This window comes from Aquarana catesbeiana, linkage group LG02 (assembly GCF_042186555.1).
Source record: "Aquarana catesbeiana isolate 2022-GZ linkage group LG02, ASM4218655v1, whole genome shotgun sequence".
Classification (NCBI taxonomy): domain Eukaryota; kingdom Metazoa; phylum Chordata; class Amphibia; order Anura; family Ranidae; genus Aquarana; species Aquarana catesbeiana.
In genome coordinates, this window is record NC_133325.1 from 808,365,713 (window position 1) to 808,381,584 (window position 15,872).

General features: G+C 52.3%; 1 protein-coding gene across 1 annotated transcript in view; it reads left to right on the plus strand.

Moving 5' to 3' along the window:
- LOC141129502 (E3 ubiquitin-protein ligase TRIM45-like) overlaps nt 1–15,566 on the plus strand; it is a 48,281-nt gene extending 32,715 nt beyond the window's left edge. Inside the window, exons 3-6 of the mRNA XM_073617574.1 lie at nt 679–793; nt 2,894–3,008; nt 9,559–9,685; nt 9,770–15,566. Of these exons, the coding sequence (XP_073473675.1) occupies nt 679–793; nt 2,894–3,008; nt 9,559–9,685; nt 9,770–9,915 (503 nt within the window). The 3' untranslated portion in view covers nt 9,916–15,566. The remainder of the gene's footprint in view (nt 1–678; nt 794–2,893; nt 3,009–9,558; nt 9,686–9,769) is intronic.
- The last annotated feature ends 306 nt before the right edge of the window (nt 15,567–15,872 follow it).

Sequence of the window (15,872 nt, forward strand, 5' to 3'; positions counted from 1 at the left end):
ATTAATATGTTTTTATTGCACTTTGGTACCCTTTTGACTTATATGACACTTTTTCTTCACAATTAATATGTGATGCACATCTATTTGGAGTGCTGGTGATTTTTATATCTTCTAATCAGATACACAATCACTTCAACCACCTACCAGTCTCTTATGCCGCGTACACACGAGCGGACTTTACGGCAGACTTTGCCCGGCGAACGGGATTTCGTCGGACAATTTGATCGTGTGGGCTCCAGCGGACTTTGTTTTTCTCAAAAGTTGGACGGACTTAGATTTGAAACATGTTTCAAATCTATCCGACGGACTCGAGTCCGGTGGAAAAGTTCGCTCGTCTGTATGCTAGTTTGACGGACAAAAAGCCACGCTAGGGCAGCTATTGGCTACTGGCTATGAACTTCCTTGTTTTAGTCCGGTCATACGTCATCACGTACAAATTTGTCGGACTTTGGTTGATTGTGTGTAGGCAAGTCCGTTCATTCAGAAAGTCCGTCGTAAAGTCCGTCGAAAAGTCCGCCGGGCAAAGTCTGCCGTAAAGTCCGCTCGTGTGTACGCGGCATTAGAGGTCCAGTTCTGTAAGGAGTAAAGCTTCATATCTGGATATTACCCTTCGCTTAGACGCAGAGATATTTTAACCTTCATATTGCACTGCTCAATGTACATTATCTGTATCTCCAGGGCTCCACTCCGGCTCATTGGGTGCTCTATGTAGCTTCACCGTCATCTCTAAGAACAAAGTGGAGGAGCCGCGGGAACAGCCGAGAGTCACCATTTTACACAAAGAGTCCGGCAGGTGAGAGGACACCTAGGTCAGCTCTGTCCTGGTTATACTGACGTATACATACAACCCAACCAGGGAGATCAGTATTGGAGGTCCAGGGAGATCAGTATTGGAGGTCCAGGGAGTTCAGTATTAGAGGTCCAGGGAGATCAGTATTGGAGGTCCAGGGAGATCAGTATTGGAGGTCCAGGGAGATCAGTATTGGAGGTCCAGGGAGATCAGTATTGGAGGTCCAGGGAGATCAGTATTGGAGGTCCAGGGAGATCAGTATTGGAGGTCCAGGGAGATCAGTATTGGAGGTCCAGGGAGATCAGTATTGGAGGTCCAGGGAGATCAGTATTGGAGGTCCAGGGAGATCAGTATTGGAGGTCCAGGGAGATCAGTATTGGAGGCCCAGGGAGATCAGTATTGGAGGCCCAGGGAGATCAGTATTGGAGGCCCAGGGAGATCAGTATTGGAGGTCCAGGGAGATCAGTATTGGAGGTCCAGGGAGATCAGTATTGGAGGTCCAGGGAGATCAGTATTGGGAGGTCCAGGGAGATCAGTATTGGAGATCCAGGGAGATCAGTATTGGAGGTCCAGGGAGATCAGTATTGGAGGTCCAGGGAGATCAGTATTGGAGATCCAGGGAGATCAGTATTGGAGGTCCAGGGAGATCAGTATTGGAGGTCCAGGGAGATCAGTATTGGAGGTTCAGGGAGATGAGATTCCAGTTTAGGAGGTTCAGGGAGATCAGATTACAACATTGCAGGTCCAGTGATGGCCAGATGAGACGGGATATAAGAGAGACATTGCCAGCAGGGACTGTCATTAATGAGACCCTGTCATTAGACCGTTCATTTCTTTAACCCCCTCAATACCGGCACTTTCACCCCCTTCCTGCCCAGGACAATTTTCATCTTCCAGCGCTCTCACACTTTGAATGACAATTGTGCGGTCATGTAACATTGTAACCAAACTACATTTTTTATCATTATCATTATCATTTATCTATTTCACACAAATAGAGCTTTCTTTTGGTGGTATGTAATCACCTCTGGGTTATTTTTTACTTTTTGAAAACAAAAAAACAAAACTAAAAACGTTTTTCATAGTTTGCTATAAAATTTTGCAAACAGGTATTTTTTCTCCCTCACTGATGGGCACTTATAGGCGGTACTAATGGGCACTGATGGGGCTGCACTGATGGGCACTGATAGGCAGCACTGATGGGCACTGATAGGTGACACTGATGAGGAGGCACTGATTGGTAGCACTTGTGGGCACTGATTGGCAGCACTGATAATCAGGACACTGATAATCAGTGCCCTGATTATGAGCATACAGCAGCCAGTTATTGGCTCTCTTCTCTGTGCAGACCCACCACCTATTGTTAAGACCCCAACCCCTACAATGAAGACCCTCCTCCTACTGCGAGGACCCCAATCCCTACAATAAAGACCCTACTCCTACTGAGAGGACCCCAAACCCTACAATGAAGACCCTCCTCCTATTGTGAAGACCCCAATCCCTACAATGAAGACCCTCCTCCTACTGTGAGGACCCCAATCCCTACAATGAAGACCCTCCTCCTACTGTGAGGACCCCAATCCCTACAATGAAGACCCTCCTCCTACTGTGAGGACCCCAATCCCTACAATGAAGACCCTCCTCCTACTGTGAGGACCCCAATCCCTACAATAAAGACCCTCCTCCTACTGTGAGGACCCCAACCCCTACAATGAAGACCCTCCTCCTACTGTGAGGACCCCAACCCCTACAATGAAGACCCTCCTCCTACTGTGAGGACCCCAATCCCTACAATGAAGACCCTCCTCCTACTGTGAGGACCCCAATCCCTACAATGAAGACCCTCCTCCTACTGTGAGGACCCCAATCCCTACAATGAAGACCCTCCTCCTACTGTGAGGACCCCAATCCCTACAATGAAGACCCTCCTCCTACTGAGAGGACCCCAACCCCTACAATGAAGACCCTCTTCCTACTGTTCAGACCCCAACCCCTACAATGAAGACCCTCCTCCTACTGAGAGGACCCCAATCCCTACAATTAGAACCCTCTCTTCTACAGTACTGACCCTCCTGTAAATGTTTTCTGTTTTCTGTCTGGCAGAGCTCTCCAACCCTCCATCCAGGATAACCATGACGGAACCTTCCAGATCTCCTACACCCCCACAGAGGTGGGACAGCTGTCGGTCAGCGTGTGTGTAAAAGGCCGTCACATCAAGGTGAGACAACGGTGTTCTTTGTCACATGACCTCCGATTCTCTCTGATCACCCCTCCTCCACAGTCATATATGTCTTCAACCATCACAGAACCTAAAGCTGAACTCCGGTCAGATATAAAAGACTCAAATGAATGCAGCTCTGTAATCATTAATACATCATTAACCACTTCAGCCCCGGAAGGATTTACCCCCTTAATGACCAGGCCATTTTTTTTTTTTATGTCCTTTTTTCCCCACAAACAGAGCTTTCTTCTGGTGGTATTTGATCACCTCTGCGGTTTTTAATTTTTGCACTTTAAACAAAAAAATGAGCGACAATTTAAAAAAACAAAAAACTATTTTTACTTTTTGTTATAAAACATATCCAAAATATATATAAAAAAAAGTCTTCCTGAGTTTAGGCCGATATGTATTATTCTACATATCTGCTGGACGCAGGCGGTGCACTCACTGCTGGACACGGGCGGCACTCACTGCTGGACACGGGCGGTGCACTCACTGCTGGACACGGGCGGCACTCACTGCTGGACACGGGCGGTGCACTCACTGCTGGACACGGGCGGTGCACTCACTGCTGGACACGGGCGGTGCACTCACTGCTGGACACGGGCGGTGCACTCACTGCTGGACACGGGCGGTGCACTCACTGCTGGACACGGGCGGCACTCACTGCTGGACACGGGCGGCACTCACTGCTGGACACGGGTGGCACTCACTGCTGGACACGGGCGGTGCACTCACTGCTGGACACGGGCGGCACTCACTGCTGGACACGGGCGGTGCACTCACTGCTGGACACGGGCGGTGCACTCACTGCTGGACACGGGCGGCACTCACTGCTGGACACGGGCGGTGCACTCACTGCTGGACACGGGCGGCACTCACTGCTGGACACGGGCGGTGCACTCACTGCTGGACACGGGCGGCACTCACTGCTGGACACGGGCGGCACTCACTGCTGGACGCGGGCGGTGCACTCACTGCTGGACACGGGCGGTGCACTCACTGCTGGACACGGGCGGTGCACTCACTGCTGGACACGGGCGGTGCACTCACTGCTGGACACGGGCGGCACTCACTGCTGGACACGGGCGGCACTCACTGCTGGACGCGGGCGGTGCACTCACTGCTGGACGCGGGCGGTGCACTCACTGCTGGACGTGGGCGGTGCACTCACTGCTGGACACGGGCGGTGCACTCACTGCTGGACGCGGGCGGCACTCACTGCTGGACACGGGCGGTGCACTCACTGCTGGACACGGGCGGCACTCACTGCTGGACACGGGCGGTGCACTCACTGCTGGACACGGGCGGTGAACTCACTGCTGGACACAGGCGGCACTCACTGCTGGACGCGGGCGGCACTCACTGCTGGACACGGGCGGTGCACTCACTGCTGGACACGGGCGGTGCACTCACTGCTGGACACAGGCGGCACTCACTGCTGGACGCGGGCGGTGCACTCACTGCTGGACACGGGCGGTGCACTCACTGCTGGACACGGGCGGTGCACTCACTGCTGGACACAGGCGGCACTCACTGCTGGACGCGGGCGGTGCACTCACTGCTGGACACGGGCGGTGCACTCACTGCTGGACGCGGGCCGCACTCACTGCTGGATGCGGGCGGCATTCACTGCTGGACATGGGCGGTGCACTCACTGCTGGACGCGGGCAACACTCACTGCTGGACACGGGGCGGTGCACTCACTGCTGGACGCGGGCGGCACTCACTGCTGGACGCGGGCGACACCCACTGCTGGACGCGGGCAGTGCACTCACTGCTGGACGTGGGCGGTGCACTCACTGCTGGACACGGGCGGTGCACTCACTGCTGGACGCGGGTGGTGCACTCACTGCTGGACGCGGGCAACACTCACTGCTGGACACGGGTGGTGCACTCACTGCTGGACGTGGGCGGCACTCACTGCTGGACACGGGTGGTGCACTCACTGCTGGACGCGGGCGGTGCACTCACTGCTGGACGCGGGCGGCACTCACTGCTGGACGCGGGCGGCACTCACTGCTGGACGCGGGCGGTGCACTCACTGCTGGACGCGGGCAGCACTCACTGCTGGACGCGGGCGGTGCACTCACTGCTGGACGCGGGCAGCACTCACTGCTGGACGCGGGCGGCACTCACTGCTGGACACGGGCGGCACTCACTGCTGGACACGGGCGGTGCACTCACTGCTGGACACGGGCGGTGCACTCACTGCTGGACACGGGCGGCACTCACTGCTGGACACGGGCGGTGCACTCACTGCTGGACACGGGCGGTGAACTCACTGCTGGACACAGGCGGCACTCACTGCTGGACGCGGGCGGCACTCACTGCTGGACGCGGGCGGTGCACTCACTGCTGGACGCGGGCGGTGCACTCACTGCTGGACACGGGCGGTGCACTCACTGCTGGACACGGGCGGTGCACTCACTGCTGGACACGGGCGGTGCACTCACTGCTGGACACAGGCGGCACTCACTGCTGGACGCGGGCGGTGCACTCACTGCTGGACACGGGCGGTGCACTCACTGCTGGACGCGGGCCGCACTCACTGCTGGATGCGGGCGGCATTCACTGCTGGACATGGGCGGTGCACTCACTGCTGGACGCGGGCAACACTCACTGCTGGACACGGGGTGGTGCACTCACTGCTGGACGCGGGCGGCACTCACTGCTGGACGCGGGCGGCACTCACTGCTGGACATGGGCGACACCCACTGCTGGACGCGGGCGGTGCACTCACTGCTGGACGTGGGCGGTGCACTCACTGCTGGACACGGGCGGTGCACTCACTGCTGGACGCGGGTGGTGCACTCACTGCTGGACGCGGGCAACACTCACTGCTGGACACGGGTGGTGCACTCACTGCTGGACGTGGGCGGCACTCACTGCTGGACACGGGTGGTGCACTCACTGCTGGACGCGGGCGGTGCACTCACTGCTGGACGCGGACGGCACTCACTGCTGGACGCGGGCGGCACTCACTGCTGGACGCGGGCGGTGCACTCACTGCTGGACGCGGGCAGCACTCACTGCTGGACGCGGGCGGTGCACTCACTGCTGGACGCGGGCGGCACTCACTGCTGGACGCGGGCGGCACTCACTGCTGGACGCGGGCGGCACTCACTGCTGGACGCGGGCGGCGCACTCACTGCTGGACGCGGGCGGCGCACTCACTGCTGGACGCGGGCGGCACTCACTGCTGGACGCGGACGGCACTCACTGCTGGACGCGGGCGGCGCACTCACTGCTGGACGCGGGCGGCACTCACTGCTGGACGCGGGCGGTGCACTCACTGCTGGACGCGGGCGGTGCACTCACTGCTGGACGCGGGCGGCACTCACTGCTGGACGCGGGCGGTGCACTCACTGCTGGACGCGGGCGGTGCACTCACTGCTGGACGCGGGCGGTGCACTCACTGCTGGACGCGGGTGGTGCACTCACTGCTGGACACGGGCGGCACTCACTGCTGGACGCGGGCGGTGCACTCACTGCTGGACACGGGCGGCACTCACTGCTGGACGCGGGCGGTGCACTCACTGATGGACACGGGCGGCACTAACTGCTGGACGCGGGCGGTGCACTCACTGATGGACACGGGCGGCACTCACTGCTGGACACGGGCGGCACTCACTGCTGGACGCGGGCGGCACTCACTGCTGGACGTGGGCGGCACTCACTGCTGGACGCGGGCGGCACTCACTGCTGGACGCGGGCGACACCCACTGCTGGACGTGGGCGGTGCACTCACTGCTGGACGTGGGCGGTGCACTCACTGCTGTACGCGGGCAACACTCTCTGCTGGACACGAGCAGTGCACTCACTGCTGGACGCGGGCGGCACTCACTGCTGGACACGGGCGGTGCACTCACTGCTGGACATGGGCGGTGCACTCACTGCTGAACGCGGGCGGCACTCACTGCTGGATGCGGGCGGCACTCACTGCTGGACGCGGGCGGTGCACTCACTGCTGGACGCGGGCGGTGCACTCACTGCTGAACGCGGGCGGTGCACTCACTGCTGAACGCGGGCGGCACTCACTGCTGGACGCGGGTGGCACTCACTGCTGGACGCGGGCGGTGCACTCACTGCTGGACGCGGGCGGCACTCACTGCTGGACGCGGGCGGTGCACTCACTGCTGGACACGGGCGGCACTCACTGCTGGATGCGGGCGGCACTCACTGCTGGATGCGGGCGGCACTCACTGCTGGACACGGGCGGTGCACTCACTGCTGGACGCGGGCGGTGCACTCACTGCTGGACGCGGGCGGCACTCACTGCTGGACGCGGGCGGCACTCACTGCTGGACGCGGGCGGCGCACTCACTGCTGGACGTGGGCGGCACTCACTGCTGGACGCGGGCGGTGCACTCACTGCTGGACACGGGCGGCACTCACTGCTGGACGCGGGCGGTGCACTCACTGCTGGACACGGGCGGCACTCACTGCTGGACGCGGGCGGTGCACTCACTGCTGGACACGGGCGGCACTCACTGCTGGACACGGGCGGCACTCACTGCTGGACGCGGGCGGTGCACTCACTGCTGGACGCGGGCGGTGCACTCACTGCTGGACGCGGGCGGTGCACTCACTGCTGGACGCGGGCGGCACTCACTGCTGGACGCGGGCGGTGCACTCACTGCTGGACACGGGCGGCACTCACTGCTGGACACGGGCGGCACTCACTGCTGGACGCACAAATTTTCCCCACAAATAGAGGTTTCTTTTGGTGGTATTTGATCACCTCTGCGGTTTTTATTTTTTACACTATAAACAAAAGAAGAGCGACAATTTTAGAAAAAATAAATATATTTTTTACTTTTTGATATAATAAATATCCCAAAAAAATGTAAAAATAACTAATTTCTTCCTCAGTTTAGGCCGATATATATTCTTCTATTTATGGTAAAAAAAAAATCGCAATAAGCGTATATTGATTGGTTTGGGCAAAATGTATAGCGTCTACAAAATATGGGATAGATTTATGGCATTTTTATTATTATTATTATTTTTTTACTAGTAATGGTGGTGATCTGCAATTTTCTGCGCTACTGCGACATTGCAGTGGATAGATCAGACACTTTTCTGGGACCAGTGACATTTATACAGCGATCAGAGCTATAAATAGCCACTGATTACTGTATAAATGTCACTGGCAGTGAAGGGGTTAACACTAGGGGGGCGATCAAGGGGTTAAGTGTTCCCTGGGAGGTGTTGCTAACTGTCGGGGGGAGGGGACTGACTGGAGGAGGAGAGAGATCGCTGTTCCCGATCACTAGGAACAGACGATCTGTCTCTCCTCCCCTGACAGAACAGGGGATCTGACAGATCCCCGTTCTGCCTGTTTTTTGAGCGATCGCGGGCGTCTGCCGGACCTGCTGGTTGGCTCCCCCGCTTGTGAATAGGCACGTGCGTCCACGCGCCCAGCATACAATGATGGTGATTCGCGCAGGAGGGGAGCCAACTTGCCGCAGTGGAACTGCGGCGGCCGGTCGGCAACTAGTTACATATCACCAAAATAAGTCTCTATTTTATGTGAAAGAAATGATAACAATTGTATATGAGTACAGTGTAGCATGACTGAGTAATTGTCATTCAAAATGGGACAGCGCTGAAAGCTGAAAGTTGATCTGGTCAGGAAAGGGGGTGACAGTCCCCGGTAGGCAGGTGGTTAAGTCCTTGTATTTGACTTAGTATCCGCCTCTTGTAGTCCCCGTACAGCAGAACTCAGACTAGAGGAGGGAGAAGCAGTACAAGGAGCCAATCAGTTCATGTGCTGACAAAGAAGCATTCTGTATCTCTTACATCCAGCTCCTCCCCCCCTGCAGCACCAATCACCAGCTGTCAAAATGCCGCTCCTGCTGTGTAAAGAGACACTTGCAGAAAGTCTACAAGTGTCACCCAGTAATACAATGTAACAATGTGTCGTTTTGTATTTACTATTTCCTATGTATGTATTGTAGATCCGAGGCGTGACCTTTCCACTGCATGTGACATCCCTTATAGCCCCGTTCACACCAGTGACCCTTGCTGAACGTGACCTGACACCATAGAAAGCCAGGCATTGGACCTCGTCTATGTGTTGGGGCTGCACTGGAAATAGCTGCCGCTGCAGCCCCATCGCATTCAGAACCTTCCAGAAACCGTACAAGTTTATCTGAAGATGTATTGATATTTAACCCCTTATTGACCCTCAGTTAACCCTAATCAGCCCGAATTACCCTAAAAGAGAGAAGATAGAAAAATACCAATTGGTCCATTAGCTCCTTCCTCACCTTCTCACCTTAGCTAATATTTTTCGTGTTTTTTTATTTCAAATTTTTTTTACCATTATTCTTTTTTTTTTTTGCTTTCATCTGTTTTTTTTTTTTTTCACATTACAAGAAAATGTGGAAAAAAATAATAATAAAAAGAAACATCCGAGTAATTCTAAACATGCAGAACAAAATGTATACTTTCTATTTACAGTAAAACTACTTTTTTTGCTCTGTTGTATAGAAGGTAACGAGACTTGAAGGGGTTAATATCTGTCATTGTCTTCCTCCAGGGATCCCCCTTTAATGTGACAGTGAAAGGCACCCCGCGCTCCCACCCCGGTATCTACCACTGCTGTACGTTCTGCTCCAGTGGAGGTCAGAAGGACGCTCGCTGTGGATGTGGAGGCACAATGCCAGGTAAGTGGATGGAGGGGGATCTCCCCAGTGTGTCCCCCCTCCCCGTGTCACATGATTTCTCATATCTCTGTCTCCTTTCCCTAGGGGGGTATCAGGGCTGCGGACACGGCCACAAGGGTCACCCTGGACGTTCCCATTGGTCATGTTGTGGGTCCATATTGGAGAAGTCAGAGTGTAGCGGTGTGAAGGACTCGGCCCCCAGAAACTTACTCAGGACTGTCGCTCTATGAGAGGAGATGTTGTCACCTTCTGACACTTGCTGGGCCCATCAAGCTGTATCAGGAAAGGAACACAGAAAAAGTCATGTAGAGCGTCAGCTCTTCTGGGTAGTGATGCAGCTTGTGGTCCCCATTCCAACAGGCAGAGAACACAGAGGACAGGGTTCTGCCTCGATGAAGAACATGGCCCCTACCCCATTTGTGTGGTCAAAGGCAGGACACAGAGAACAGGGTTCTACCTGGATGAACTACACAGTCCCTGCTTCAATTGTGTGGTCAAAGGCAGGACACAAAGGACACAGAGGATGGGGTTCTGCCTGGATGAAGAACATTGTGGCCACTTTATTTGTGTGGTCAAAGGCAGGACACAGAGGTTGGGGTTCTGCCTGGATGAAGAACATGGTCCCAAATCATTTGTGTGGTCAGAGGCAGGACACAAAGGACACAGAGGACAGGGTTATGTCTCAATGAGGCAAAAGGTCCTCACTCCATTTGTGTGGTCAAAGGCAGGACACAGAGGATGAGGTTCTGCCTGGATGAAGCACATGCTCCCCAATCCATTTGTGTGGACAAAGGCAGGACATAGAGGACAGGGTTCTACCTGGATAAAGAACATGGTCTCCACTCCATTTGTGTGGTAAAAGGCAGGACACAAAGGTTGGGGGTTCTGTCTGGATAAAGAACATTGTGGTCAAAGGCAGGACACAGAGGACACAGAGGTTGGGGTTCTGCCCGGGTGAAGAACATGGTGGCCACTTAATTTGTTTGGTCAAAAGCAGGACACAGAGGTTGGGGGTTCTGCCCGGGTGAAGAACATGGTCCCCAAATCATTTGTGTGGTCAGAGGCAGGACACAACAGATGGGGGATCTGCCTGGATGAAGAACACGGTCCCCGATCCACTTGTGTGGTCACAAACAGCCAGATGACACAGAAGATGAAGATCGGTCCTTCAAGTGTTTTTGTAGGATGGACTACGACTGGCACTGTGCAATCTCCCTTTTCCTGATCCGTGATTGGTTCTGATATTAGGGCTGACCAATGAAACATCTGTGCATTTTCATTCGCCATCATGATGCACCTTACTCCCAGTGCTCTTTGGGAAAATACCAGTTAGTAGAGTTGTCTTTCCTTCAAATGATTACTAGCATAAGCAGAAAAGCTTATGGGCAGATCACAGAGCGACCAATCAGAAGCCATCTTTTACTGATCTTACTTCAATAAAATGAATTGTGATTGGGAGCTGGTGGGCACAGCCCTTTTCACCCTCGTACTTAGGGGGTGGGGGGGGGGGTGATGAATGATTTGGAGGGTCCCTCTTTTTCTCTCTGTTGATTTCAGAAAAAGTTTTGAAAATGGAAATCCAGATAGAAGGATAAGACAAGTCCATAAAATGTACGGGAAGTACAACTACCAACACCCCACCGTGTACAATATGGTGTAGACATAGAGACAAAGACACGGGGCTAACCCAAGAGGAAGGAGGAGTGGAGGGGGGATGGGAATGAGATAAGAGATACATTATTAATATTATTATACAGGATTTATATATCACCAGCAGTTTGCACAGCGCTTTACTATCAGGGTACCCAGGCACTGGGGTGACTTCAGGTTTCTTCAGGGGTGCCTTGGAAAAATGCCTAAAAATTTCCCAAAAAATAAGCTTCTAGCCAATGGCATCCTAACAACCAATGACGTCATTGATTAATAAGGTGGACATCAGGCGCCTACACAACATCCTTATTTGCCCCTCCCCCTCAGTACTGATGTAACATTAGCTGAATGAGGGTGAGCAACTTTGGGAGAAGAGAAACATCGGAATACTAGTCGCCACCAGTGTACAATAGTGTATTTGCTTTGTAAGAATAAATCATTGGATGTTCTACATGTCTGGATGTTTCTTTCTTATGTAAAAGTATTCGTTTAGTATTATTACATTTTATAATGAGGAGCCTCCAGACTCTCCATAATTTTATAGGGTGCCGTGACTGAAGAAAGGTGGCACTGGTTTACAACACGAGGGCAGACCGTACAATTACAAGACAATTCAATGCAGGAGGAAGTAGAGGGTCCGGATCGTAATTAACCTCCTCCCACCCGCCGAATAGACAAATGACAGCGGGATCCGCTCTCGTTCTGGGAAGACGTCATATGACATCGCCCCAATCTCACCGCGCTTGTGTGTCCCCGGAACATGGCGCCACCCTGATCTCAGTAAAGAGCCAATGATGCGGCTCTCTACCCATGTGATCGCCTGTGTCCAATCACAGCTGATCACATGTAAACACAGAAGTGCCGTTTATTGGCTCTCCTCTCCCCACACTGACAGATTGTGAGGAGAGGAGAGCTGATCAGCGGCATCTCTTCACAGGGGAGATTGTACAGATAATCACTGATCATCAGTGCAGCCCCAACAGTGCCCAACAGTGATGCCAGTCAGTGCCCATCAGTGATGCCAGTGCCCATCGGAGATGCCAGTCAGTGCAGCCTATCATTGCCCATAAGTGCAACCTATCAGTGCTGTCTCATTGGTGCCCATAAGTGCCGCCCTATCAGTGCTCAGCAGTGATGCCAGTCAGTGCCAATCAGCGATCCCCCCCCCGCGCATTTGGCCCACAGGCTGCAGTTTGGAAACCACTGCTATAATGTATTGGATTCGTTGTGACCATCGTGGGGGTGTTTAAAAAAAAAACAAGCTGGAACTCCACTTTAAGATGTTTAGACTGAGGATATCTGTGTTGGGTGTGAAGGTTCACGTCACATACTGCAGAACGTCTGATTAGTATCTCTCTCATTCTGAGTCATTTCTTCCATTCCTCGTAGTTGATGTATTTTTTCTTTAGTAGTAGTCGGGGGATGGTGTTATATGATAGGAAACCCTCCCTCATTCTCCATAGGTGAGAGGTCACTGCCCGTCCTGACTCTATACATCCAGCCCTCCAGGATATCCTGACATTGGACCGAACATCATATAAGAACTGCATTCTGTATTTACTCGGGTTATCTTTCTGTAATATTAACATTTGTTTGATGATCTGAATGATTAGAGTGTAAAAAAAATATGCAAAAGAAATATCAGGAAGGGGACAAATACTTTTTCACAGCACTATATCTGGTGTACATGAGTTCTTGTCTGCCCATACATATATGTAGTATGATACTTACAATAAACCACAAGCAGTAAAAATGTAGCTGTAATCATAAAAACCCAAAAATCTGGATGTAAAAAGGTTCTTTTTGAGGTGTGTCATGTGAACAAGATATTGCCAAGGGTCTAGCAGAAATTCTATTCCACATTTTTCCTGTAGCACGTCTTTGTTTTTCAAAAGTTTTGTGTGATTGGACGATGCCATCCTAGATGGGTGAAGGTTCCCAGAACATCACACACCCTCTCCAGCGATACAGTGGTGTGAAAAAGTAATTGCCCCCTCCTTGCTAAATCATAAATAAACTGTGATCAGCACATTTTTTTGCAAAGCTGAGTTAATTTTCACTTGCCAGACCCAGACCTGATTACTGCCAGACCTGTTGAATCAAGAAATCACTTAAATAGAAGCTGTCTGGCAAAGTGAAGCACGCTAAAACATCTAAAAAAAAAAAAAGCCACACACCGTGCCGTGATCTAAAGAAATTCAAGAACAGATGAGAAACAAAGTAATTGCCGTGTATCAGTCTGGAAAGGGTTACAAAGCCATTTCTAAGACTTTGGGACTTCAGCCAATTGGTGAGAGCCATTATCCACAAATGGAGATAACTTGGAACAGTGGAGAACCTTCCCAGGAGTGACCGGCCTACAAATATTACTCCAAGAGCACAACGAGGACTCATCCAGGAGGTCATAAAAGAACCCAGAACAACATCTAAAGACCTGCAGGCCTCACTTCCCTCAGATAAGATCAGTGTTGGTTCACCAATAAGAAAGAGACTGGGCAAAAATGGCCTCCATGGGAGAGTTCCAAGGCCAAAGCCACCGCTGAGCAAAAAGAACACAAAGGCTCATCTCACATTTACCAAAAAACATCTGGATTATCCCCAAGACTTTTAGGCAAATATTCTGAGGACTGATAAGACAAAAGTTGAACTTTTTGGAAGGTGTGCGTCCCGTTACATCTGGCATAAAACTAACACAGCATTTCATAACAAGAACATCATCCCAACAGTCAGACATGGTGGTGGTAGGGGGATGGGCTGGGGCTGCTTTGCAGCTTGAGGACCTGGACGACCTACCATCATTGATGGAACCAGGAATTCTGAGCTCTACCAGAAAATCCTAAAGGAGAATGTCCGGCCATCAGTTCCTGACTGCAAGCTCACTTGGGTTATGTAGCAGGACAATGATCCGAAACACACAAGTCCACCTCTGAATGGCTAAAAATAAAAAGCAAAATTTAGGATTTGGAGCGGCCTAGTCAAAGCCCGGACCTAAATCCGATTGAGATGCTGAATCATGACCTTACACAGGCCGTTCATGGGGAAAACCCTCCAATGTGGCTGAATGAAAACAATTCTTTAGGAGTGTGTCTATGGGAATGTTTGAACATTCTTCCATTTATGGGGTCAGGCACTGATGTTGGATGAGAAGGCCTGGCTTGCAGCCTCTGCTCTAATTCATCCCAAAGGTGTTCTATCGGGTTGAGGTGCAGGTCAGTCAGGTTCCTCCACCCAAAACTCGCTCATCTCTATCACTCATTTCTTTATCACTTCCATATTGGGAAATATCCCCAGCAGGACGCAGACTACAATACAAACCTGAGAGGCTGGAACTGTTCCCCACGTCATACATTGTGCCCGGGGGTTGGGCCTTAGAACAATGAACTGATGTAAGCATGCAGCAAGATAAACCCGCACCGCCTTGTCACAGCAGCGAGAGGACCGACCCATAAATGTGGTGCTGAATGTCAGGAAACCTCTCAGTGCTGACACCTCGCAGGAGGACAACATTGACTCACTGCAGTGGCTTGCGAGACCGAAGGTGAAGCAATGACCGGGCAAGTAATGTAGAAATCCCAATTCTAGTTTAGCGATTGCCTACTTACATCCAGTACAGCCTGACCTTCTGAAATCTATGACCCGTGTCATGTATGATATTATAGTGCCATCTAGGGTTTGGATATATAATTGGTTTCCCTCAGAGAAATAAGTGGCAGTAGATGATGGAAGTAGAAAGGGTTGTCCCCGTGTGTAACAACATTTCTAAATAAGAAGCCAGCAGTGACTTCAGCTTGGGGGCCACACCAGATTGATACAAGAGAACCAGGCTGCCATACCACTTACCTTAGTCTTCAGCAAACTGTTTGCGGTCTTTCTTGTACATCATCTTTAGAAGAGGCTTCCTTCTGGGATGACAGCCATGCAGACCAATTTGATGCAGTGTGCGGCGTATGGTCTGAGGACTGACAGGCTGACCCCCCACCCCTACAACCTCTGCAGCAATGCTGGCAGCACCCATACGTCTATTTCCCAAAGACAACCTCTGGATATGACGCGGAGCACGTGACCTCAACTTCTTTGGTGGACCATGCGAGGCCTGTTCTGAGTGGAACCTGTCCTGTTATACCGCTGTATGGTCTTGGCCACCGTGCTGCAGCTCAGTTTCAGGGTCTTGGCAATCTTCTTATAGCCTAGGCCAGTGATGGAGAACCTTGGCACCCCAGATGTTTTGGAACTACATTTCCCATGATGCTCAGGCACTCCTCAGTGTAGTGGAGCATAATGGGAAATGTAGTTCCAAAACATCTGGGGGTGCCAAGGTTCGCCATCACAGGCCTAGACCATCTTTATGTAGAGCAGGGGTCTTCAAACTACGGCCTTCCGGCTGTTGCGGAACTACACATCCCATGAGGCATTGTAAAACTCTGACATTCACAGACATGACTAGACATGATGGGAATTGTAGTTCATGAACAACTGGAGGGCCGTAGTTTGAAGACCCCTGATGTAGAGCAACAATTCTTTTTTTCAGATCCTCAGA